The sequence below is a fragment of the Thunnus albacares genome, chromosome 22, assembly GCF_914725855.1.
Source record: "Thunnus albacares chromosome 22, fThuAlb1.1, whole genome shotgun sequence".
NCBI classification, from domain to species: Eukaryota; Metazoa; Chordata; class Actinopteri; order Scombriformes; family Scombridae; genus Thunnus; species Thunnus albacares.
In genome coordinates this window covers 14,727,740-14,751,100 of record NC_058127.1, presented here as the reverse complement: position 1 = coordinate 14,751,100, position 23,361 = coordinate 14,727,740, and the positions used below count along the sequence as shown (strand labels likewise).

Sequence of the window (23,361 nt, the reverse complement as noted above, 5' to 3'; positions counted from 1 at the left end):
CAACAGAGCCATAGAAAACGTTATTAGTAACACCTGTGCTTTTCCCACTATGCAGTCAACACGTCTGCTGTGAAAAAGCCCCATTATACTCACCCAGATAATGGCTGAGATCTGGGAACGACAAGGCTAAAAAGATGTTTGATGGGGGCACAAAGAAGAAGAAGACAATCATACAGATTTTAAACAAACCCCCCAGATTAGCCAAATTTATTTAGAAGAGAAAACAAACACAAGTTTGTCAGAAACAAAAGTCAGAAACCATTACAGTTTATAGACCTACTTCAGGGTTTGACCTATCATTCTTGCCGTAGTCCACTTATTACCCTGTTCTCAGTTGTAGCTATTTACAGCTGGGCAAAATGTGGCAATAGTCTCCAACAAATAAACTTAACACAAGACAAATGCTTAAAAAACTTCATAACGTCATTGTAATTCCAGCCAAATTAAATCAGAGAGCTTTGCCACAGCTGCCTGCTCACCTAAAGAGCTCATTACACTAGAAAACCTTCGAAAAACCAATGTGATGATGTACAAAACCGAAGAAAAATGAAAATGTGCGTGTGAGAAATCCCTGAATTCATGGGGAAAGGATGACATTTTCTGCTCTGAGACATCATAATCTCTGGTAACAGATGATAATGTCATTTTCTTCTGTTGCGGCTCGCACAATCTTCTTGACAAATGAGGCTTTCCCATTTTCCTCAAGTAAATGATGTATAAACGAGCTTCCCATTGATTGGCTTTTGGATGGGCATTGGAGCTCTATTGCCTCTCAGTGTGCTGCAGGGGATGAAATAACCACCGGGCAGTTACAAACACTGTACTGTGCCGCGCATATTAACTCTGCCTACAGTTGAATATGCTGTAATAAATGTCAACATGCTGTAAAATTCAAACTCAGGGGTGGAAAGTTCAGTACATTATTCTTACTTTTTAGTGTTTATCTGATAGCTGCACTAACAATTTATGTGGCAGATCCTGATTTCTACAAGAAAAATATACTTTATTAGACTTCCTACAACTTTAATACAGGTGCTGAAGGTAAGTGCATCCATAATTTTACATTCTGAGACCGTAATTTTACATTGTGAGACATAATCCTTCAAACTCTGGAGTTTTATATGCGAGTTTTACGTCAGTACACTGTAGTGCACTAAGGTAGCTGTTACTGCATTTGTTTTATATATAAGGGCATTTTTAATGTGCACATTGACTTCTAACCTCATAAAGCAACTGATCTCTATGTTCTACCTCTATATGGACTGTAATTAAACCACACAACATAATGAGCACATGAACAAAATTCAGTTTAAACAAGGTACTTCCAAACTCAGCAAAAGCACAGACCCTGTGTCCATATCAATAATGAATGTACTGCAGCTCATTATCAGTATTTATTTAATCCCTACAAACTATACAGGGTCAAACTGGACCCATGTTTAATTTTGAGAGCAGTAAAAACGCTCTAAACCTTTCTTTTGGCGTAAAAGTTTATGACTTTTATGACCTAGAATATATAAAAATGTAAATATTTCAATCCATTTTTAAAATGTTTGTGCAGTTGATACACATTCTTGTATATAGAGGGTGTTCTGGGTTCAATTTGACCCATATTTACTCAAAAGTCACCTTTCAAAAGTGTTGTTGCATTCGTCACATTCAATAACATTGATTGAAATCATGATGGCTGTTATGTTCTCCTGTTTTTAGGTAACACATAGGACCATAATATAGTGTCATTGTGCATGTTTTTTCTCCATGAACAAATAGTGTAAAGAATACAGTCTCTCTGCTCTCTGAAAGCTTCATTAAGGATTAATCATCCATTTATGAATAACTAAAAAGGTATTTATGAATTAAATACTAGGTATTGAGTCTAATTACGAAGGGATACTGTGAGGGGTCAGAATATGAACAGTGTGTACAGGTTAAAAACATTCATATATCAGTATCTTCCATATTTATATCCTCCCTCATGTTTCACAGTGTTGTGGCATTTTACTACACTGGTAATTTCAGATAAATGGTCTTTACTTAATGAAACCTCTCACATGTTTCTATGAGTTAAGCATTAATTTTGTGGAAAACTCTGTAGACATTTGCCCATTTCATACCGAATGCATTGAAGCAGACCACAGAGCAGTATTTATTCATGAGAACAAACATCTCATCTACCTTCATCTACAGAGTCCACAAGTGGCTTTAAAATCCCAAATATGAGACAAAATCAATAATGAGCCTCTGATTTTCATGTAACCCTAAATACAGATTAAAGTACAACTTTCCACAAAAAGCATGAAATTCAACAACAAAATAAAAACACTTTGATAACTTGCAGATGCTCATCACAGACTTTTGACAAAAATGCAACATTTATCAAATCCTGCTGCTATGAATCAATCACCTCAAACATTTAATTTAATGAAGCACCTGCAACATCTACGGTGTCTTCTGTATTCATGTCTCACTTTCCATTTGTGGGGAGGCGTTTAATTAAACTGAATCACACAGAGGCAACACTAATTGAGATATTTCAAGCGATCAGCAGTGACTCTTTAAAGGTTAACACTGCCATCTAGTGGCAGAGCGACGCTGTTACAAACACAAACTCTGTTAAAAGTCTGTTTGTCCAGAGTCATGTGAACTTCTACATCTGCACCAAGTACCATCATGAGCAGTTTCTCTTTCATGTCTGTCTTTTAAGACACATTTTCTAAATAAATTAAACATTTTAACATGTGTTATAACTCAAAGGAATTTTTTTTGCATGTATGTGGACTTATTAAAGTAAATGTAATAAACTATTTACTTCAATCCACCTTTCATTTGACAAGAAAATGGCTTTTTCTGTAATTTCTGAGTAGTTTGAGGCCTCATTTGAATCTTCCTGAGGTTCTTTTCCCCCCTTTCTTTTAAGAATACTGAAATAAATATACAGTATGAATAAATACATATATAAATATTGAACTAATAAATTGTATTCACTCCATTATAGAAAGTGTTTCTTTACAAATATCAAAGTTTGAAGTGACTTCTATTTCCTCCCAGTAATCTCACTGATGTCAGTGTTTGGGTAACTGTGCTTTGCTGCCCTCAGTTGGCTGATAATGGTGATAAAAGATTGCTGTTTTTTTTTTTTTTTAATATATTTTCTCCCATTTTAAAAGTTTCCATAATATGATGTTTATGTGGCTCCTTTGAATGATGACTTACTTTCTGTTTTAATGATTTTCAGCTGTTTTCATGCTCCTTTGGTTTTTTTACTTTTCCCAGTTTATTACTCATGAAATAGGCACAAATAAAACTCAAATTAAACAATTAAATCTGAACATGCGATATAGTTCTTCTGTTTCTCCTCATCACATGAAGTGATATAAACCAGAATAACATTTATCACGAACAGCCAGCGAATGAAAGATTTGGTTTTTTTCCACATTCTGAACTCAAACAGTCCCTGAAAACACCTCCAGGCTGTGTAGCGACCTCCCTCACTCACTCCCTCTGAAACCAGACCAGCCACTTTCTCTCATGTCACAGCATCTAAATCATTAGCATATATACAGCAGAGGTGGGATACTTTCAAAACAAAGGTGTGAGTTGGCCACATCAAAAACTGTCTCTTTTTTATTTTTTTTTTTATTTGTTATAATAGAAACACATAACAGTTAAACTCAAATGTGATGAACTTTACATCTTGGCCTGTTTACTGTATGTGGGACACGTGACTTTCCTTCTTACAGTTATATTTTACCAAGATTTAATATCATTATTCTATTTGTTAATGCAGAAATCTCGCTCAGATGTTGACAGAATGATGAACAACAGAGGACACAAGTGTGTGTGAGTAGACACCATCATTTACTAAAAGTTATAGCATCAAAAAACTATTAACATCCAATTAAAATGTGTAAATCTCATGAATACAAATCGCAGTTGATTTGTTATAATAACACTGAGCAGTTCAGTGTTGAGGAATAAATGTTGTTTGATGTTACACAAAACGTGTTTTTCAAGGAGAATCAGTCTGCAAACATGAAAAAAAAAACCAACAACAAAAAAACTTTTTAAAATTTTAATTCATCAACAACTTAAACTGAGAACGATTATTTCAAAATAATTGATAAAGTATTTATTGCTACCCACAAATGAAACTTCTGTGTTTGAACTCAATTATTCCCTAAAACGACAGAGACAAAACTATAAGGTGACCTACAATTAGATATTTAGATTAGATATTGATAAAATTATCAATATCTCAGAATGTGATTTCCTTTTGAAGATAAAAAAACAACTTTGGGCGAAGATTTTATTGTTTAACAAATGAAAACATCATCACATGATTAACACGGACGGTTGATTCATTTTCCACTGAGTTTATTGACCGATTAAAGACAGTAAAGGCCGATTCATGTCCACATTTCGTCAAAATGTTATTGTTTTTTTTTTTATTCTCACCACTGGCTGTATATAAATAATTATACACAGTGTGTATATAAATATTTATACTAAGTATGTATATAAATAATTATATACAGTCAGTGATTCTCACCTGTTGGCTCTGAAACAAAGTTGATCAGTTTCTGTTTATCAGCTGTTTAAAGGTTTTCCGGCTCAGCCAATCAGAACCGAGCAAAACCGCAGTTTGTAGGTTATTGTTGTGATTTACCTCTTATTATTAAATGCTGGGAGAGTTTATTTAGACCTGTTGTAGTCAGTGTTGTATATGTATTGTCAGGATTTACAGCCTCGTTGCAGCTTTTATGAAAGTTTCTGTGGGTGAAATATTCAAATCAGAGCCACCATGTGTGCAACTTTACATGAAGTACAAACATTATGGATATATTGAGTAAAATCTTGTGGCTTACAATTTTCCTAAAACGCAGACAGGATTATATATATGTATGTATATATACACATACACGCATATTTAATTTTTTAAAATCTGAACTCGAATTTAAATTAAGTTGAAAAAGTGGAAAAGAAGATTTAGAAAAAAAAACGAGAATCAAGATAAACGCACTCAGGTCAAATATGCATTTAGAAGTTTTTTTAAAAAGTGATTTATTTATTTATTTTACAAATTGGTGTCAGATTAAAGGTTTTTTAAGTGTTTGTTTTTTTTTTAGAAATCCTCAAACTTTCCCTATTTTAAGGCGAAATGTGAAGTTTCCTGATCAACAATAGTTTTAATTCCTGACTAACTTTATTAGTAACACTTGGCATCGACTCACAACTGAAGAGCAACAACTCTGCCTTTAAATTCGGTCGTTAAATGACAAAACTGAATTCAACAAAATCCCTTTTTTTATTGTTTGTTATCCTACTTTTAAACTTGACTTATATAGTAAACACACACACATCCATATGATCATAACGATGACGTTTGGGCCCTTGAGATGACTGCGAGTGTGTTACATACAGACATATATTTATAAACGTGAAGTTCAGGGTGTCTAACACTGTGTATAACCTCGTCAGATGGGACTCAGCAGTGAGTAAAGAAGACTTGCGTGACAAGAGGAGAGAAAACGAGATTTTCTGTGGAAATCTGTCCTGGAGGCAAACATTAAAGTGGACTCTTTCATCTTTCATGCCGCTCCTGGTTTTCTTTGCCCTGTCCCTTTACATGTATGTTTAATCATATCAGACGGTCCTCAGACTCCAGAACATAGATGGAGCCCGATTTTAATGAAAGAGAAAGAAATGGACATCAAACAACATTTCTGTTACAGTGTTGAAGAAAAAACACGAGAAAAAAGGGAGCATCTTGTCTTGTGTATGTTTACTAGGCCTAAATATTATTATTATTATTATTATTATTGTTATTATTATTATTATTATTATTATTAGGATTACTTTATTTATTCTATTATATATTATTGCTATTGTTTATTTTTATCATTATGCATTTAATTATTTACAATTATTAGTATTAGTTAGTGTTAGTATTATTTATAGTATTAGTATTGCTACTAGTTATTTATTTAATTTTGTGTGCTCTCACAGTAGATTTGGATAAATGTTTCCGCATAAATTTTACTTCCTGTCCTTCTTCAGTTACTTATAACACAATCAGCTACAACTACTAGTCGATTAATTGATTGGTTGATCGTCAAAAAAATAAATTGTCGACTATTTTGATGAGGTTTGCTTATAATTAACAGTAACAGTAATATTCTCAGTATAAGCATGTGAAATCTTTCCATATCAGCTCTTTTCATAAAGGTTTTGGGTAAAATTTCATTACATTCACACATTAAAAACATTCAGGGTAAAATATTACTAACCGTTTTTAGAAGTTAATAACATTATACTGCATCTCTGGACGACCAATCTTAGAAACTCACATGGCTATACTTTCCTTAATAAGTGTAATTCAGCAGTGGAGGGAGGAGGAAGTCCACAGGCGGGACTGACTGCAGCTCTAATAGCCTGTGTACTCCCAGCTATCCTTCAGGGGCATGATTTATTGAAAAATATGGACCCCGTGTATAAGCTAATATGGCAGAAGTGCTTTGACCTCGGGGGGCAGTGCACTCACACAGTCAGCTGCTACCTTGAGAGTACTCCGCTTCTTTCTCACGCAATTTCTTCGTATCTCAGGGTCTTCAGCTCAGTTGTCCCTCTTTGCTTTTCACAACTACTGAAGTTAGAGAAAAAAAAAATGAGCTGAACGCTGAAAGTCCTGGGTCAGATGGAGTGCGCTCGAAACACCATTTAGCACAAGAGATGCTCTATTTTAAGGCTTCTCTCTACTTAAAGAACTTCCAATATGCCTTTAAAGTTTTTCATAGCTGAAATCATCTCAAGAATCAAGTTTACGTTTGACCCCGAGTTCCTGGCACAGCTCGAGACATTAGTGGTATTACAGGGAAGCTGATGTTTTCTCATTGATCTGATGTCCCATAAGCCTTCGTGTTTGTGGTGGGCCTGTAATCCATCAGAAGAACCCCTGAGGGATACAACATGTTTCCTGTGTAGGTATATTGTACCTGCTAGCAGGCTGCACTTATCTCATGTGATTAACCTTGATGCCTTTAATGTGAACGCAGGAGGAAAGAGCTGATGACTGTTGAAGCCAAAAAGGTGCAGTGTGGACTAACATTTATGATTCCTGAGGATAAAATAGATAATGACACTCATTTTTGGTCCTTTTGATTCTTGTTAAAGTATTTTTTTTCAGCTGTGGAGAGAGGGGGTGTGGATGTGTTGCATTAAGCCACACTGTGTTTTAAAACATCCAGCTTTTTCCTCCTTTGTCCTGAACTGAGAAGCTGACTCTAACAGGGGTTAATTTGCCGTTCAAGGGTTAAACAAACAGGCATTAATAGTTTATTCCAGGCGAGACTCAAATGTGCTTTGTTTCCAAGATTTAAAAAGATAAAATCCAAACTAACAAAACTAAAAAAAACCCCAACAAAAAACAGGTTATTTTTGTTAACAGGCTGCAGAAGCTTTTTTACAATAAACCAAACAGCTCCCACAATGCCTTTTGGTTTGTCCCAATGAGCAAGGGGGCTCTGGGTGCAGTGAGGTGAGGCCTAATAGGGATTAAGCAGGAGAAGTATGTGTCAGTTTCGATGGTTGTAATCTGGAGTGTTCTTTTTGGAGTTTCTGAGCAGGTATGAAATGAAGATTAAGAAGCGCTCCGATAAGTGACAGCGGGAGCCTGGAGGTCTGTTTTCACGCGGGGGCCCCCGACGGTGACCTATATGACATAAGCTGCCATGGAAACAGCATGTTTAAAATCTCATCTGATGGGCAGTAATTTAACATTTTGAATAGGAAAGATGGAGAAAAGCAGGGTGAAATAAAAGCACGGTAAAGAGAGTGCACGAGGGGTTTCAGGAGAGCCTCAAGTCAGGTCGATTCATCAATAGCTCCGCTGCTCGATGTGGCAGAAAGGGGCGTTCTGGTTGACTGACTCTGTTAAGGCCGACCTAAAATGTCTGGACCTTGTTGACCTCAAATACACTATTGCATTTTGGGCCGTGGCTTTGACCTCAACAGCTTGCAGCGCCACAGTGGCCCATTATAGTAGCAGTAATGATGTGAAGGATTCCCCCAGCAGACTATTAATACAGCGATTCCCTTCCCTGCACATGGGAAGACTAACATACAGCGTACACTGCTAATGATACTGGATTAGAATCTGGATTAGACTCAGAATGGATGAGCCGTCCTCAGGAAATCAAAGTAATCAGCAGGATGAGCGGCGACAAGAGTATTTCCAGGAGAACTCCGGCTTTTTAAAAAGGGATTATGTGACGAAATCTGATGTTTGATCAACAACTTCATCTTGTCCAAAGAGTGAAAAATAGTCTAATAGTCAGCGGTCGGAAGAAAATAAGTGTAGCACTTGAGTGCATGTTTGAGATGTTTGCAAACTCATATTTTATGCTACTTTAGAGAGAAATATTGTACTTCTTACTCCACTACATTCATTTGTATTGTTTTGCATGTTGAGATTTGGCATGTGAAACAAAATGAGTGTAAAAATGTAAATACAGTATATAGTGAGTCTGACAGGGGTCATTCTGCTGCACAAGTACTTTATTTTTACTGTACAGTTTGCTGATAAAACCTTCTACTGAAGTAAAATTGTAAATGGAGAAATGCTAATGGAGTATTTCTAGATTGTGGTAATGCTACTTTTACTTAAGGGTCTATTTTCTTTCTTCCACCACTGCAAATAATAGTCAAATAAATCTTAACACAGTAGAGATAAACAACCAAATTTATCTTCTTCCTCTCATGTACATTTATATTTTTAATGTAATTAGACATTTTTCTGTATATGTACAAGAGGCATAAGAAAACAGTTATTATTAACCATCAGTGGGATATTTAGAGTCTGATCTTGAATGTGACTTTGTGCAATGAGCCCAGGCAGGAAAGGAAGCTGCTGTTGGCAGAGTGGCATGAGATCATTTTGTTCCAAACTGACAAAAACATTTCTGTTTGAATAATTGTTTGGGTTAAAATTTTTAAAAAAAAACAGCAGAAGGAAAAATTTCTATAAAATACACTTCTTCAGCAGAGTCATGCAAGCGTGCAGGGCTTCCTGAGATGGGGCCCTGCACAATTTTTGAAGCCCGCAAAGCAGCAAAACAGCTCCAGATTAATGAGATGGAGGTCGTTTGAAGCAAGTGCTGATAGAGTTTCTCCTCTCGCAAGGAGACTCGCATGACTTTATGAACTTCTGGCCAGCTAGTAGGCCTGTGTAGTGACACAATATGCTTCCAGTTTGCTGTAAAACATCAGCAGCCACTGCAATGTGGACACAGATAGAAAGACCACAGTTAATTTACTGAGTGTTGAGAGAAGACCGGAGGAGAAAAACATGTTTACAACATTAGTAAACACATGAAAATCAATGGGGAAAAAAAGAACTGGAAGTTTAGCAAAAAACAAATATATCAGAAAACCAAATACTGAATGATTTTTTGATGCATTTCAAGCTAACATTTAAATAATAAATAAAAAACCATGATTGGGCTATTAATAGAAAACATAGAAAAACCACTGAAAGCTCCTGAAAAAGCTAATAAGTGGACCTTTTTTTGTCAAAAAGGCAGATTTTATCCTCCGTAAGTTGTTATAATTTCCCAACAAGTTTCTTTAACTTTAATTAATTAACTTGTTTGTTTGTGTTGTTGCAGAATTTTCATTTTAAGCAACTTTTCATTGAATTTGAAACAAGAAAACAGCCTCGAAACAATCAGAACAAGCATCAGATTTGGATCAAATGAACTGTTTGACCAGTTCGACTCATAAACCCTTGTTATACCAAAACATTAGCCAGAACTACACACCATACTGCCTGTATGTAGGCTACACGGTGACACAATACTAAATACCTTTTGTAATTTGGGTATTCATTTTAAAAACGTGTGTGGAGGTTGCCCTGTATTAGGCTGATAGGCTATTACTTGCAAAGCAGCTTTAATAAAGTCAATTTAGTGGCACAGTGGAGAATAATTATGAGCAATTCCTCTGAGGACACAAACGGTTTGTTGTTCTCTGCTTCTCTCCATGCTGACGGCTGCTGGGCTGTACGTGGACTTCACAAACTGACAGATTATTCCACCGTTCACCTTCCTCCTCTCTGACTGCTTCACTAACATTCATCACAGTGTGTTTTCTTTGCACAAAAAGAAGCAGAAAAGAGTTCGATTCGTCGATGGTTGATCAACACGTAGCCTCAAAACCTGCAGGCTGGAATGTTCTGAGCATTTGTTCAAGGCTACTTACACATGAAAGTAAGCTTTTCATAGTGTTTAAATCCTATTACAACTCTGTTTTACTCCTCTGTTCGCGGTTTTCGAAGCTGACTAAACATTTTCCACCTTCAGCATTAATTAACTCATGTTAAGCTGGAACATACTGTCAGTCCATCTACGGGCATTTAAGGTGGCAAAAAGAAAAAAAATATATTTATTCTACATGGATGAGCTACAGTTTAATGCTCATATTAGGTTTTAGAAATACTTCTTATCCATGTGAAATGCCTTGGTGTGAAAATGAGAGTATTCTGGAGCCTGTGTGGTGGAGATATAGCTGCACTTTAGGAATAACGTGATCCCAACAGAAAGTGGTAAATTGCTCTTAAAGCCACATGAGGTTAAAGCAGCTGGTGCTTGTGTGTGTGTTGTAGTTCATTTGGAAATACGTGTTTGCAAACAAACAAACAAAAAAAAAACCCTTAAAGATAAATTATTTTATGAAATATGTTTTCCTGCAAGAGAATATCTTTGTGCAAGTGAGGAAACAAGATTTAAAGCCTCCCATCCTCTCAAAACATGTGTTTGGTTTATTGTTGCTTCACTGTGCAGAGTTTGACACTAGTAGGCTGTTTTCACATTTCATCTGAATCTGAAGGAGAAAGTTTCTCTGCGCTCATCTTAAATCTGAGTTTATGTATGAGCAGGATTTGTGACATCACAACTAGTTTGGAAGCCAATCATGGTTCAGTATACTTACATAAATGTAATGTGGAAACTTGAAGCCTCCAGTGCACATACAGAATAATGAGGATGGAATTTTTTTTTTTTTGGTGAAGTAGGAGACATCTTGTGTCCTGCAGTGTGAAAATAAAAACATTTGTAAATTTATAGTTTCTGGATTTTTCAATAAGGGATAAATAGTGAAGGACTAGTTATGCTCCTAAAAGTTTTTAATGAGGTAATTGAACTTTCTTTGTGGAAAAAACATATCAGACACAAATTATTATTTAAAGGAAACTATTTTTATGTCTTAAAACACGTCTTGAGGGGATCTTTAAACAATGCTATTAAACTTTTTTTTTTTAAGTTGGGCTAGTAGAAGTACTGCAGATTTATAGACCTGTAAAAAACCAATTTAATACAAATTAAAGAAATTTAACAACTTTGCACTTTACACATGGATTCAATATAATAGTATCAGATGTAAACACACAGGTCATTCCCTTTTCATTACATGCAATTATTCTTATTCCCTCCTATAGTCAAAGCAAACATTTTGAGTATCAAGTTAATGTGAGCCCTTACATTAAAAACCCGGACCATCTGTGTATTGGTCAGATTCTAATTAGTTAATAATAGTTTAAAAAAATATTAGTATTACTGATATTTATTGGCTCTCCAGAGTTTTTCTGCTTATCGAGTGGAAATAGGCTACGAGAATTATCGGTGTGTTTTGATCATATTTCGATAATTACAATCGAAAAACTTTCTGTTCTCTCTTGGAAGAAGCCTTTATGCCCAGAAAACACTTTATTTATTAATTACGTGTGTAATTAAACATAGTCGAGAAATACATGCAGGGGTAATTTACCAAGAAAAAAAACAACGTGTTTAATTTGCCTTTGGGCTTCTACTAATAACGGAAGTACAAGTTCAACACATTTACAGTGCGCATAGTAAATATAAAGTGTGCATGGACAAATGTAACCAATAGGCGGTACTGTGCCATTCTTCATGAAGCGCTCTCCATCTCCAGCCCTGAGGACAACACTGTATCTCTGCTTTGCTCCCTAATTGACCTAAATTCAGCATCTCTGCGATCCCTCAAGGCAGACTATCAACACAGCCTACAAGAGAGGCTCAGACAGACACAGTCTCTAGTTGTTTTTCTTGGAGTAATTCCTCATCGCTTCCTGTCTTCAGTTTTAAACGAAATTTCTGTCTGGATCTCGGCGATCTCGGGACTCTCATCTCATGGATCGCGTCGGTACGGTTTACGCAGGCACAGACACTCCTAGCTGGAAACAAGAAGCATTCCCGGGAATGATTTTGTAATATCCAAATCTGGCGGGGGGGAACTTAAAAAAAAAGGTGAGAAACGCGCTGTGGAAGGTCAGAAAAAGCCAACATGCTGGACGATAAAGCGCCGAGATCGAAGCTCGGTCCTGCGTCGAGAGGTTCATCTTTTTACATTGAAAATTTACTGAGGAAGACAGACAGGGGGACTTCAGCTGAGGAGAGGGTGGAGACCCCGGGCTTCAAAGTTACCGTCCACAGCCCGACGATCTGTCCGGGGCTGGAGGCGCGATGTCTGAGCGACAGTGACCGGAGCAGGACACCACCCAACACGGCGTACAGCAGCTCAGGAAGTGAGTACATCTGTCAATATTTGTCCAAATGTGTTGATAGAGGGAGAAGAAATCAAACATGTCCACAATAGAGTGAATTATCGTATCGTTTCGGCTAACCGGTCTTATATTAAGGTGGATAGTCATGGTTAAAAACGATCATTACAGTTAGAACAAGAGTTATCTTTAATATAAACCAGTTACAAACCGCCAAAACCAATTTCACAACAATATGCTGATGTAAATAATTAAATCACACATGCGTAAAAGTCTAAAAAAAAATGACCATCTGGACTAGAAATAGGCTACAGCAGCGTTTATTTATCATTTTTCACAAGAAAATCTTTCTTTAGTGCTTTAATAGGCCACAAGTGGAGGGGACACATGGGCTGTGACACGTTTCGCCGTCCATACTCCGTGCGTAAAACGCCCCAACTCCCCAATTATCAGCTAAGTACGAGCCAACAATATCTGGCAACCAAACAAGAATCTCACTCTGGTGCTTCAAATAGACCAGCAGTCTAGAGCTGATGCGTATTTATAATCTTGGAAAGGACAGGAAGCAGGAATGCGCGTAATTTGTCTGATAGTCTCCTTCTAGTTTTGGGCATGAGTGAGATGTAGCGAACAGTGAGCAGGATGATTTATGGTGATTTTTTTCTCTACGATATTGCTCGCAGGTCCGCAATACAAGGCCAGCTACTCTGATCCTCTGCCCAACAGCGACCGGGATTCCCCGACTTCAACTGGGCAGGCGGAGGAGGACGATGATGATGACCCGGAGGAAAAGGGGGACGACAGTGTGACGGGCGACAGGAGGCAGGACGACTCGCGCTCCTCCTGCTTCTCCCAAGAGGACGGCTGTGAGTCAGGTGAGGCCAAATTAAAAAAAAAAAAAAAAAAAAAAAGCAACAGCCTGACGCTAAAAAAAAAAAAATACTCCACCTTGTGCTTTGGATAAGCCGGTATTCGTCACCACGCATGCGCCGTCCTCCTGAAACGCTTCCTCAGGCTTTGCAGTTGTTTTTTTCTTATCCAAAATGTAAAATATAGTGGTAAGAGTTTCAACAACTTCTTAGTTTAGTGTAGGTGTTTGAGTATGAGAATTTAAAGGTGCAACTAAGAGTTCCTGGGTCCACTAAAACACTCTTTATTTAGATAAAAAATAATAATAATAAAAGGAAATCTTCTGTCTATTAATGTAATTTTGATGACGAGTTCTCCACCAACCAAGTGGGAGTACTAGCATATGTTAATTATATATAATATCTACAGTTAATTGACTCAAATAGCCTATTGAAGCTAAAATTTACCTTTAGTAAATACATATTCATATTTAGCCTGATAAAGACAATATATTATAATCTGTTATGGTTATATTTAAGAGAAAAGGTTAAAACCTTTAGACTGTATTTTGTACAGATATCAATAATGAGTATCTCTGTGTGTAGTAGAGGATATGGGACAATGTTGTATTAGGTGATAAAACAACAAAAAAAAAAAACAGTCTGAAGTATCTGTAGGCTGCAATTTCTACATCTATCTACAACTTTCCTGAAGCTAAGCATCATCAGTTCAGGCCTCACGTCTCAAAAAGTGAGTTTTATACTTGCAGGGATTTAAAAAATGTGCATTAAAAAAATTACAGTTCAAAATGAGACAAATGAGGTTTTAATTGTTTATGAGGAGTTTAAATACAACATATTCTGCTCATTTACAGCTGTAATTTTTCATTTGGTCTTTTGAGATTTGTGAAAGTTGTAACAGTTTTTTTTAAAGGTTATTGTAATGTTGTAAATGTTGATTTTTCAGGTATGTTCACTAAATGAGCCAAAAACAGACTTCCTGGTTATTTTATCTATAAACTGTTTCTCAGCTGATGTATCTACTCTGTCAGTGACTGCATCCGCTTACATTAAGTAAAAATCCTCCCCACTGTTTCCTCTCAGGTGACACCAAAGTGGCGCGGAAGAAGAAGACCCGCACCGTATTCAGCCGGAGTCAGGTGTTCCAGCTGGAGTCCACTTTCGACTTGAAACGTTACCTGAGCAGCTCGGAGAGAGCCGGGCTGGCCGCGTCTCTGCAGCTCACCGAGACGCAGGTGAAGATCTGGTTTCAGAACCGCAGGAACAAGTGGAAGAGGCAGGTGGCCGCGGACATGGAGGCCAGCAGCGCCGCTGTAGCCTACCCATCCCAGAGGGTCGTCAGAGTTCCCGTGCTTTATCACGAGAACACCACCCCCAGCTTGCATCAAGTGTCGCCACCGGTGGTCGGCTTCTCCACCTCTATTAACTATCCATTGACTGCTCACTTCACCCACCCAATGTCCTTCATAACACCACAGATGACCGGACTGGTGTGACGTTTAGGGTGGAGGTGAAGTTTTTGGACACCAGTTAATCAAATGCCACAAAAAAATGTCAATTTTTAGTTTTAGTTCCAGGTTCTGAGGTCAGAAATCCTGCTGATGCACTGATAGTCTTCTTTTGTGGAAATTTCTAGAAGAATAAATGCAGCCAGATTCAGATTAAGATGATCAATTCTCTGAAAGGCCATCATGATCCTGCACCAACCAATCACTGTCAGCCTTGTACATTTGGCGGAGTGTTATCATTATTCTATGGAGTGTTACATTATTATGACAATCACTACTTGGAAATCCTTGAAACAAGAATATGTCTCTTATTGTGGAGAAATATTCTCATTTTTAAGATTCGGTGCTAGATTTAATGGTATTTATGGACTATTTAGGGTGACCTCAGGCAATTATTCACATAATGTATGGATGATCCACATATATGGGATCAAATAAGGGTCAATAAGATTTTGAGCTTGTGAAATGATGTTCAGAAATAATTTGGTTATGTATCAACCTGTGTACACTTGTGGAAAAAAAAAACTACTGAGAAATTCATGATTGTGAATGAAAATATTTGTGTCAAGATAAAGTTTTTGCACAAATTATATTAACAGTGAGGCCACACAAAGAAAAAAAAAGGCTTTTGTGAACATTTGAGATCCAAACCAGAAAACTGTGACTCTCAAAGTTCCCACACTGTGTGTGACACTGAAGTTACACACCTCTACATTTCAAGTATGAACTTGCTTTTACAGCCAAAATTTAAACTTAAAATTTACTCTTTTTAAATACAACCTAATACTAATACGTCCTGCCTTTAATCTGCACTCGTGTTCATTTCAGTTGAAGTTTTGTTCTTCGTGTAACTTCACTGCACAACACAACCGATCGTTTCTGCAAATTCACAAACCTGAATTTCTCATGTCAGGTTTACAAAGGACGACAAACACACATTGAAATTCTTCCCAAACATTATTTCACAGGCTCTAAAGGTTTTTGACCCTTGTTTGAATCTGTACTGTGCACATAACTTGGGAATATTATGCACTTCTCTACAAAGTAGAAACTTGATTATTTATTAAAAGACATTTTGGTGTTTTGAGCATGTCATTTAGTTGCATTCTTTGACACATTTTTCTATTTAAAAGGATTATATACAGACTTTTGTACACTTATATGTTCACATGTAAATAAAATTTATGCACAAATTGTTTTGTGGTTTCTTACTTTGTATTTGCTGTGCTTATCTGCAATGAAATTAAACCTATATATATATATATATATATACACATGTTTATGGCTTTAATGATGAATTTGTTGGGTTTATTTTGAAAAAAATGGGACCAGTAGGTGAAGTTAAGGTATACTAATGGACTCATTTAGACGTTGGATTAAATAAATAAGATATGGTGCAGCTTCAACACTGGTTTCCAGTGAATGGTCACAACAAACAAACAAAGGTTGTTGCTAAAAGTGGACATTTGCTTTCTTGGTGGACATTAAAACGGGTTTCTGAAGGTTTCAGGTCCTTGAACCAATTTTTAGGCCCCACAGTTCTCATGACCCTAGAAATCAGGGTGTTGTCAAGCTGTCTGAACGTGATTCAACGTATCAGTCCTGGAAATCTCATGTGACCCAGTCCTGATAACAGTCGACCCTCAAAGGTTCAGAAATTAAAAAAAAAAAAAATCTGCGTGTCTTAAATCTGCTTGGCATTACGATACACTGACCAAGCGGGTATGCATTTTAATGACACAAGTGTTTAAAGCTTCAATATGGCAGCCAGACGTAAATCTGCATCCCGCCCTCATCTGCCCCACAACCTCACCAATCAAAAGCTGTTAAACCGCAGTCTTCCGGGTCGTTGAAGAACGGCGCACAGGCTCCTCTGCTCTCTAGTTGCAGCCGAGGAGCAATGGTGCTCGGAGCGTCCAGAGGCGTCGGTGTTTCGGAAATCTCGGAGGAGCAGATGAAATGCCGGGGAACATGAGCAAAGAGGATGCCCCGAGCCGGAGCGCTTCTTTGACGTTCACCATTGACAACATCCTCAACCTAAAACAGCGGGACAGCGGAAACTTTGACGGTTCAAAGCAGCAGAGGGACAGTGGATGTAAAAATGACTTTCAAGCGAGGATTGATGAGGTGTGGGACGTCCGGAGGAGACATGACAGCGGATCAGAGGAAACAGGTAACTGTGGGATTTAATAAGTGGAGAGATTACAAAGAGTCTCTCTTAAACTGTATTATCACAGATATTAATAACTCTTTGTAGGAAACAGACCTCCAGTTTTAGCATGATATAGCTTTTTAGGGGCAGAATGATGCGTAAAGATGGATCAAACGACAGTAGACTGATAGAATATTTATAAAAATGACTATTAGAAAATGTAACAGTGAAAGAAGATCGCGGACTGGTCGCTCTTTATTTTTTATGTATTTTTTTTTAATCTATCTTATTTTTTATGCCGCCTCTTCACATATGTATCTGTAGGCGGAATAGTAAGTGTGACTTTACCGCCACATCAAAGCACGTTTTGTCCCTTCATTCACAGCACAAAACAAGCCAAGAGTCCAAAACGCACCGCCGCTGACCGTCGGCTCCTGTCCCGGGGCGCAGAGTGCGCACAGCGGCGAGAACGACGCGTCCAAGCAGCAACAGCAGCAGCAGGAGCAGCAGCAGGCCACAGCGGACACCAAAGCCATGGTCAAGAAGAAGACGCGCACAATCTTCTCCAAGAGACAGATATTTCAGCTGGAGGCGACGTTTGACATGAAGAGGTATCTGAGCAGCTCAGAGAGAGCGTGTCTCGCCAGCTCTCTGCAGCTCACCGAGACTCAGGTGAAAATCTGGTTTCAGAACCGCCGCAACAAGCTGAAGAGACAGTTATCCACGGACCTGGAGGGGCCGCTGGCCGCAGAGCACCTCTCAGACGCAGGGAAAAATGTGCAATTACCGACTTTTTACAAAGACAGCAGCCTGCTGGGTGGATGTTTGTTACCCATGCCTTTCCCTGTGGTGTACCCGACTGCAAACGCTGCGCCTTACATCTACTTCTCCAACACTGGCAAATATTTTGGCCTGTTTGATGCAGACTGATGATTTCCTGTTTAGGATGAGGACGACAGTGCGTGGACAGTGGGACATACATACAGTAACTCATTGGTCTGTGTTTTTTTGGTTGTTGTTTTTTCTTAAATTCACAAAAATTCTCTCAACTTTGATGTCAACATATCAACAAAGACATGCATGTGCCACTTTTTGTCCTTCCCATATATTATTATTATTATTATTATTATTATTATTATTATTATTATTATTATTATTATTATTACCAGTATTATTATTATTATTAATATTATTATTATTATATTTTCTAATGTTTCGGATATTTTTAATAAAAAGTTTATCGCCAGAAAAAAAATGTGCATGCATTAAATATCCCCTGAGCAGTTTTACTTTGCGCAGTAATGTCATTTGAATGAATGTACGTTAATGTTCCTTCGTAGTAAATAATGCTGCATCAACTTTGTTACCCGCCAATAATACTTTTTTTTTTTTTGTGCAGTGACACTTCATTTGTATTTATATGGCCTTATTATTGTTATTATTCATTTAAAAACACTTGTTTTGTTTTCACTTGACCTTTCATATGACAGACTGTTAAACTGTGAATACAGTTATATCATGACGATGATGAATTTTGCAATAAAAAGTGTAATATTTGCAATTAAGCGTGTGGACTCAGTCTGAATTATACCAAGAGAAGGTTATAAACAAGTGGACTTTTAAGTGTGAATATGTATTGTGCTTCATTGTATTTTTTTCTGTGTATTTGGATCACAGAAATAAGTTAAAGTAAGTTTATGTTTCTTCAGAAAGTGTAGGAGAAAAAAAATCTGTCATCTTAGGCAATGACACATTTCCACCATGTAGTCCCCAGATAATGAATAGATTCTTAAAACTTAATGTTTAAAACAGTTATCTCCTATAAACTGCGCCAACATCGACACAATATGTACTAAATACTAAAAATTGACACCAGGTTTCGTTATTTGCTTTATACATAACGAACACATCGTTTAAATTTAGGATATTAATTACAATAGACCAGTTTTAATGGATCATGCTGTAGAGAAGCTGGAAGCTGTAGAGGAATAATTTGCATATTTATTTAGTTATCCACTTCATCACGTTATTGCTGCTTAATTAAGCCAGCAGATCACTGGAAAGTTTTCGTGAAAGTTTTCTAGTTTGTAAAGTTGTTTTAATTGACCCACACAAACGGCTGTTGCTTGTATGTTTCTTATAATTTTAAGAAAAGATCTTAAACTTTGTTTTAAAAAGTTTTCAGCAGTTATATAATCCATGTAAACTGAAGAGATAGTTCATATAATGCCTCTAGGAACTGAATTTAGACATTTGTTAACTTCTCTCTGCTACAGCTCTTTTCTTAAGGTTTAATCCATTTTAACACTGTTTGTTGAAATAATGTAGCTTCATAAATAACTTTGTTCATATAGTTGAAGACAGCACTTTCTATTCTGAAATTATTTAACAACTGTAATTTTTCTAAGTAGTAAAAAGCTTCTCATATGCACAAATAAAATATTAATATAATGAATTACATGAATAAAAATGTAAATGGAGCCAAACCTGTCTTTACCCTAAACTGAGAGCATTAAATATAGCACTTTTCTGTATAAAATATTATACTATATCACATATATGTGTTTAAATTCAGTAATTCTTGGGTTATTATAAGAAATGCAGCAGTGTGAGGTGAAAACTGCTGTTTTATTACATTATACCAAGCACAAAGACTTCAATGTCCTTATTATATGTATAATTTAAAAAAATATTAGTACAAATAGTTTAAGATAAATATCTACAAATACAGAAGACAGACTCTTTTGGGACACTTTTTAAAAGCATATACAGTAAAGAGGAAAAAGAAGAAAAATCAGTTAACTTTAAATCCAACAATGTCAAGAAAAGTCCGTTTAAACTGCTTTAATTGGCAGAATGTACCAAAAGTTTGTTTTTAATATGTGTAATGTTTCACACCAGCTAAAATGTGATACTTGAAATATGTACATTTTAAGATTTAGTTGTACATGACATTGTCTAGTGTTATTTTAGGAAAGGCTAATATGAATCATTCTTAAGTGCATTAAAGATAGGAAGGAAACACAGGAAGAGAAAGACGTGTGACAGAAAATCCGTGTGGCGGTCAAAAAAAAAGTTTCCATCACACCCTGACTCATTGCCTCCAGGACTGTATTTAAACATATGCACAGGAAAATTGTATAAACCACTAAAAAAAAAAAAATCAGTGTTTTGAATCTAAGTGCTCCACACTGAAACACACCATTAAAAGAAGGAAGTGCAAAGGTTATTGCTAAATATGCACTTTAGTTGTTAGAAAGGTCAGGCTGTTTGGAACAAAGCACCTGCACTAAACTACACTGTAAATGTCATATTTAGCATAAGGTTGACAAAGTTTGCTCAAAATTAGAATCAAAAAAGTATAAAAAAGTATATTAATAAAAAAGAATAAAGAAAAGTAGCAGAAAAATTATGTTAAAACATGTGTTTGTAGAAGTAGAAAACCTGAAATACATCTTTGAGTGTGTAGAAAAGTAAAAACAATCAATGACAGGTGAGATTTCTGCGTAATTACACACTTATTGTCGGTCAGTTTACACATCGTCAGCTTCATGTCGCAGGATGTGCATTTTCACACCACACAACCAAATCTGAGCCAAGAAGAACGCACATTAAAGTGACCCAGAGTAAAGTTATGACAGTGTCATGATACATAATACAGTGTTAGCGCTGTCACATGCATCCTTGACCAAAAAAAAACGCTGAGATAAACATTGTAAGCTTCTTTCCAACCGCTGAAAATCTGCTCTACTGAAAGAATCAGTGGCAGTTTTTTGTTGCAGGCCTGTAGGTGCTGAACACAGTCAGAGGCTCTGTTTTTCTTTCACGTTACAGTGCCTGAGTGTTGCACGAGTATCGCTGAGTAACGCATCTCTCCAGAAAGTGGGAGAGGAATAAGAGAAATGTGTGTTTAGGTGGACTTGCATCAGCGCTTCTGGAGAGATTTTTTTTCCTAAAGGGCCCCGGCAAGCTGCACTTACACACCGTTTCCGGGTCACTTCCCCCTTCAGTGCTGGAGCCTCTCACTGCTTTCTCCCTGTCACAGCCATTCAAGGCCCCGTCGCTGTTAACCTGTTCACTCAACCACTTAGTCTGCCCGCAAATCAGTTGTTTTCTCTGCTAAATTCCTATCTACCTTGCTGTGCATGTTGAGTTGTACAGTATCTCATTATTCCCACAAAAGGACGGTGAGGAGTTGTTGCTGTGGTGTAAAGTTAAGCACCGTTTATTGAATATGTTGTGTCTAAAACCTAAAAAATGAAGAGAGGAAACAGAGGAATCATCTCATAATTCACACTTTTCATCCTTTACACTTTCATAAGCTATTCACAGTTTCAGAAATACCTCAAAGTGAAAATAATGATTCATTGTTTCATGACCTACGGAGTTGGGAAAGTTTTTTTTTGTTTTTCCACTTTTAAAAAAGTACAGCTAATATTTTAAACATACATGTTGTACCCTTTTATTTCAGTGAAATATCTAATCATCAGTATTACAATTATTATCAGCACTATTGCAATTTCTAACATATTTACACTTGAAACATATGGTACAAACTGTAAACTATTGCAGATCTCTCTAAGCCTTATTGCACACAGTTGGATTAGAGTTTAGCGTCTCTTTGTCCTTCTGTAAATCACAATAATCCAACTCAGACAACTACTTCCTCACTGTGTTACCACCATTCACAGATTAACAGCACTAATTACACTGAATAATTGAGGATATTAATTATGATAAGTGTAGGCTGTCCTCGTTATAACATGACACTGTGACTAATGTGCATTTAAGGAAGAAATATCAAGAGAAACATTTCAGTGTTCGTACTGTCACTTCACATCATGACTCAATCATCATCATCATTTTTTCCAAATCAATTCTTAGATTACACTCATTGGAAGTGCCACTTTGTGAATATGTGTGGGACTAAAATCACAACATCACACGTTATACAGTATATTTATTTTAATGGGATATTAAATCTGCCATAAAGAAGTGCTTGAAAATGAGTTTTGCACCTATAACCTATGTTTTGTAAGCTTTTACATTTAAGTGTGTGTTGCAATCTTGCAGGTTTCTGTTTGCAGACTCAATTCCTTAAAGTGTGAACATTAAGTTTTCTGAAAATGTGTCTGTTCATTTTTTGTAGAAATATTCAGACTTATATAATCACACCTGCAAGGACAGACCTGGATATGCGAGCTGAGTTGAATGTACAATCTTACAAAACTTAGGTTACAATGACAAAACTTTATTTTACTAACAATATAATGATATATAATGTTAAGGTTAACACTTTTAAGGTTAAAGACGCAATGTGTAATTTTTTGACCATGTAAATCTCAGATATTTTCACATATATAATTTGATAGTTTGTGTCATAAATGCAAAAGTGACTTTTTGTGTTTCTCATCTGATCATAATTCAAGATAAAGGTCTGTCTTACTCAAGTTTTCATAAATATTACTAATGTAAACCTGATTATTAATAATTCATGATAAAAACGATTATTCTGATTTAGTCATTATATTATTTGGTGTTTTAAAAGTTCTGTCAGTGTATCTGAGAGTAATCACAGGTTTCACTCTTGTTGAGATTTTCGGTGTTCACATTTGAGGGATTTTTTATAATTATGAAAACTTTAAGATCGGGGTAAAGTTGGTTAAGTTTGTAGCAGTTATGATTAAAAGTAGTGAAAGACTGCAACTGTCCTCACAAGTGCGGTAATGCAGGTTCCTGTGCACAGTAGTGCCCGCTTGGCGTGTCTTGGAGTGTGTCTGAGATGAGGGGTGGGGGGTCGGGTCGGGTGGGGTTTACAGTCGCCAGACTTCCTGACTCTCCCGCTGTCGGACACTTGTGAACGCAGCGTTGGCTCTTTGTGTCTCAGCACTCTGCACTGCAACCACAAGGTTCAAATGACCCCACCGGCTGCCTGCAGTCTGCCCCGGGCCGGGCTGCAACCCCCCCCCCCCAACCCCCCCCACACACTCACACACACACACACACCCCTCCCAACACCACCACCACCACCAGCCTCATCTGTCAGAGGCGAAGAAAAATCCATTAAAATCTCAACCTGATCAAAAAGACGCCCAAAGCCAAGACACCATATGCAGTCATTTAGAGCTATCGATGACTGGCCAGCATTGCTGGGTAGTTTAATACATGCGATTGACTTACTGCCAACAGTGGCAACAAAGACTGTTTTTCTACAAAGAAATAGAGCTGTGAGTTTGGCTGAGTTATTTCGGGCTGATGTGC

The 23,361-nt window shown here is 37.0% G+C and overlaps 2 protein-coding genes and 1 long non-coding RNA gene across 5 annotated transcripts in view; 2 read left to right on the top strand and 1 right to left on the bottom strand.

Moving 5' to 3' along the window:
• The window catches only part of LOC122973619, a 146,241-nt gene that overhangs the window by 96,982 nt on the left and 25,898 nt on the right, over positions 1 to 23,361 (bottom strand). The window lies entirely within an intron of this gene.
• Positions 11,880 to 16,124, top strand: LOC122973617 (homeobox protein HMX1-like). Its single transcript, XM_044341289.1, has 3 exons — positions 11,880 to 12,595; positions 13,255 to 13,446; positions 14,524 to 16,124. Exons 1-3 carry the CDS (start codon positions 12,355 to 12,357, stop codon positions 14,934 to 14,936), a joined length of 846 nt encoding a protein of 281 aa, XP_044197224.1. The 5' UTR covers positions 11,880 to 12,354; the 3' UTR covers positions 14,937 to 16,124.
• Positions 16,797 to 18,283, top strand: LOC122973618 (homeobox protein HMX1-like). The gene is made up of 2 exons (XM_044341290.1): positions 16,797 to 17,121; positions 17,486 to 18,283. The coding sequence occupies exons 1-2, from the start codon at positions 16,908 to 16,910 to the stop codon at positions 18,028 to 18,030; spliced, it is 759 nt and encodes a 252-aa protein (XP_044197225.1). The 5' UTR covers positions 16,797 to 16,907; the 3' UTR covers positions 18,031 to 18,283.

What these genes read in the sequence shown, in the direction of transcription:
- LOC122973617 (XM_044341289.1), top strand. Translation starts at nt 12,355, where the DNA reads ATGCTGGACGATAAAGCGCCGAGATCGAAGCTCGGTCCTGCGTCGAGA. An exon ending in GGCGTACAGCAGCTCAGGAA is followed by an intron (nt 12,596 to 13,254) that starts GTGAGTACATCT and finishes TATTGCTCGCAG; the next exon opens with GTCCGCAATACAAGGCCAGC. An exon ending in AGAGGACGGCTGTGAGTCAG is followed by an intron (nt 13,447 to 14,523) that starts GTGAGGCCAAAT and finishes GTTTCCTCTCAG; the next exon opens with GTGACACCAAAGTGGCGCGG.
- LOC122973618 (XM_044341290.1), top strand. Translation starts at nt 16,908, where the DNA reads ATGCCGGGGAACATGAGCAAAGAGGATGCCCCGAGCCGGAGCGCTTCT. An exon ending in CAGCGGATCAGAGGAAACAG is followed by an intron (nt 17,122 to 17,485) that starts GTAACTGTGGGA and finishes CTTCATTCACAG; the next exon opens with CACAAAACAAGCCAAGAGTC.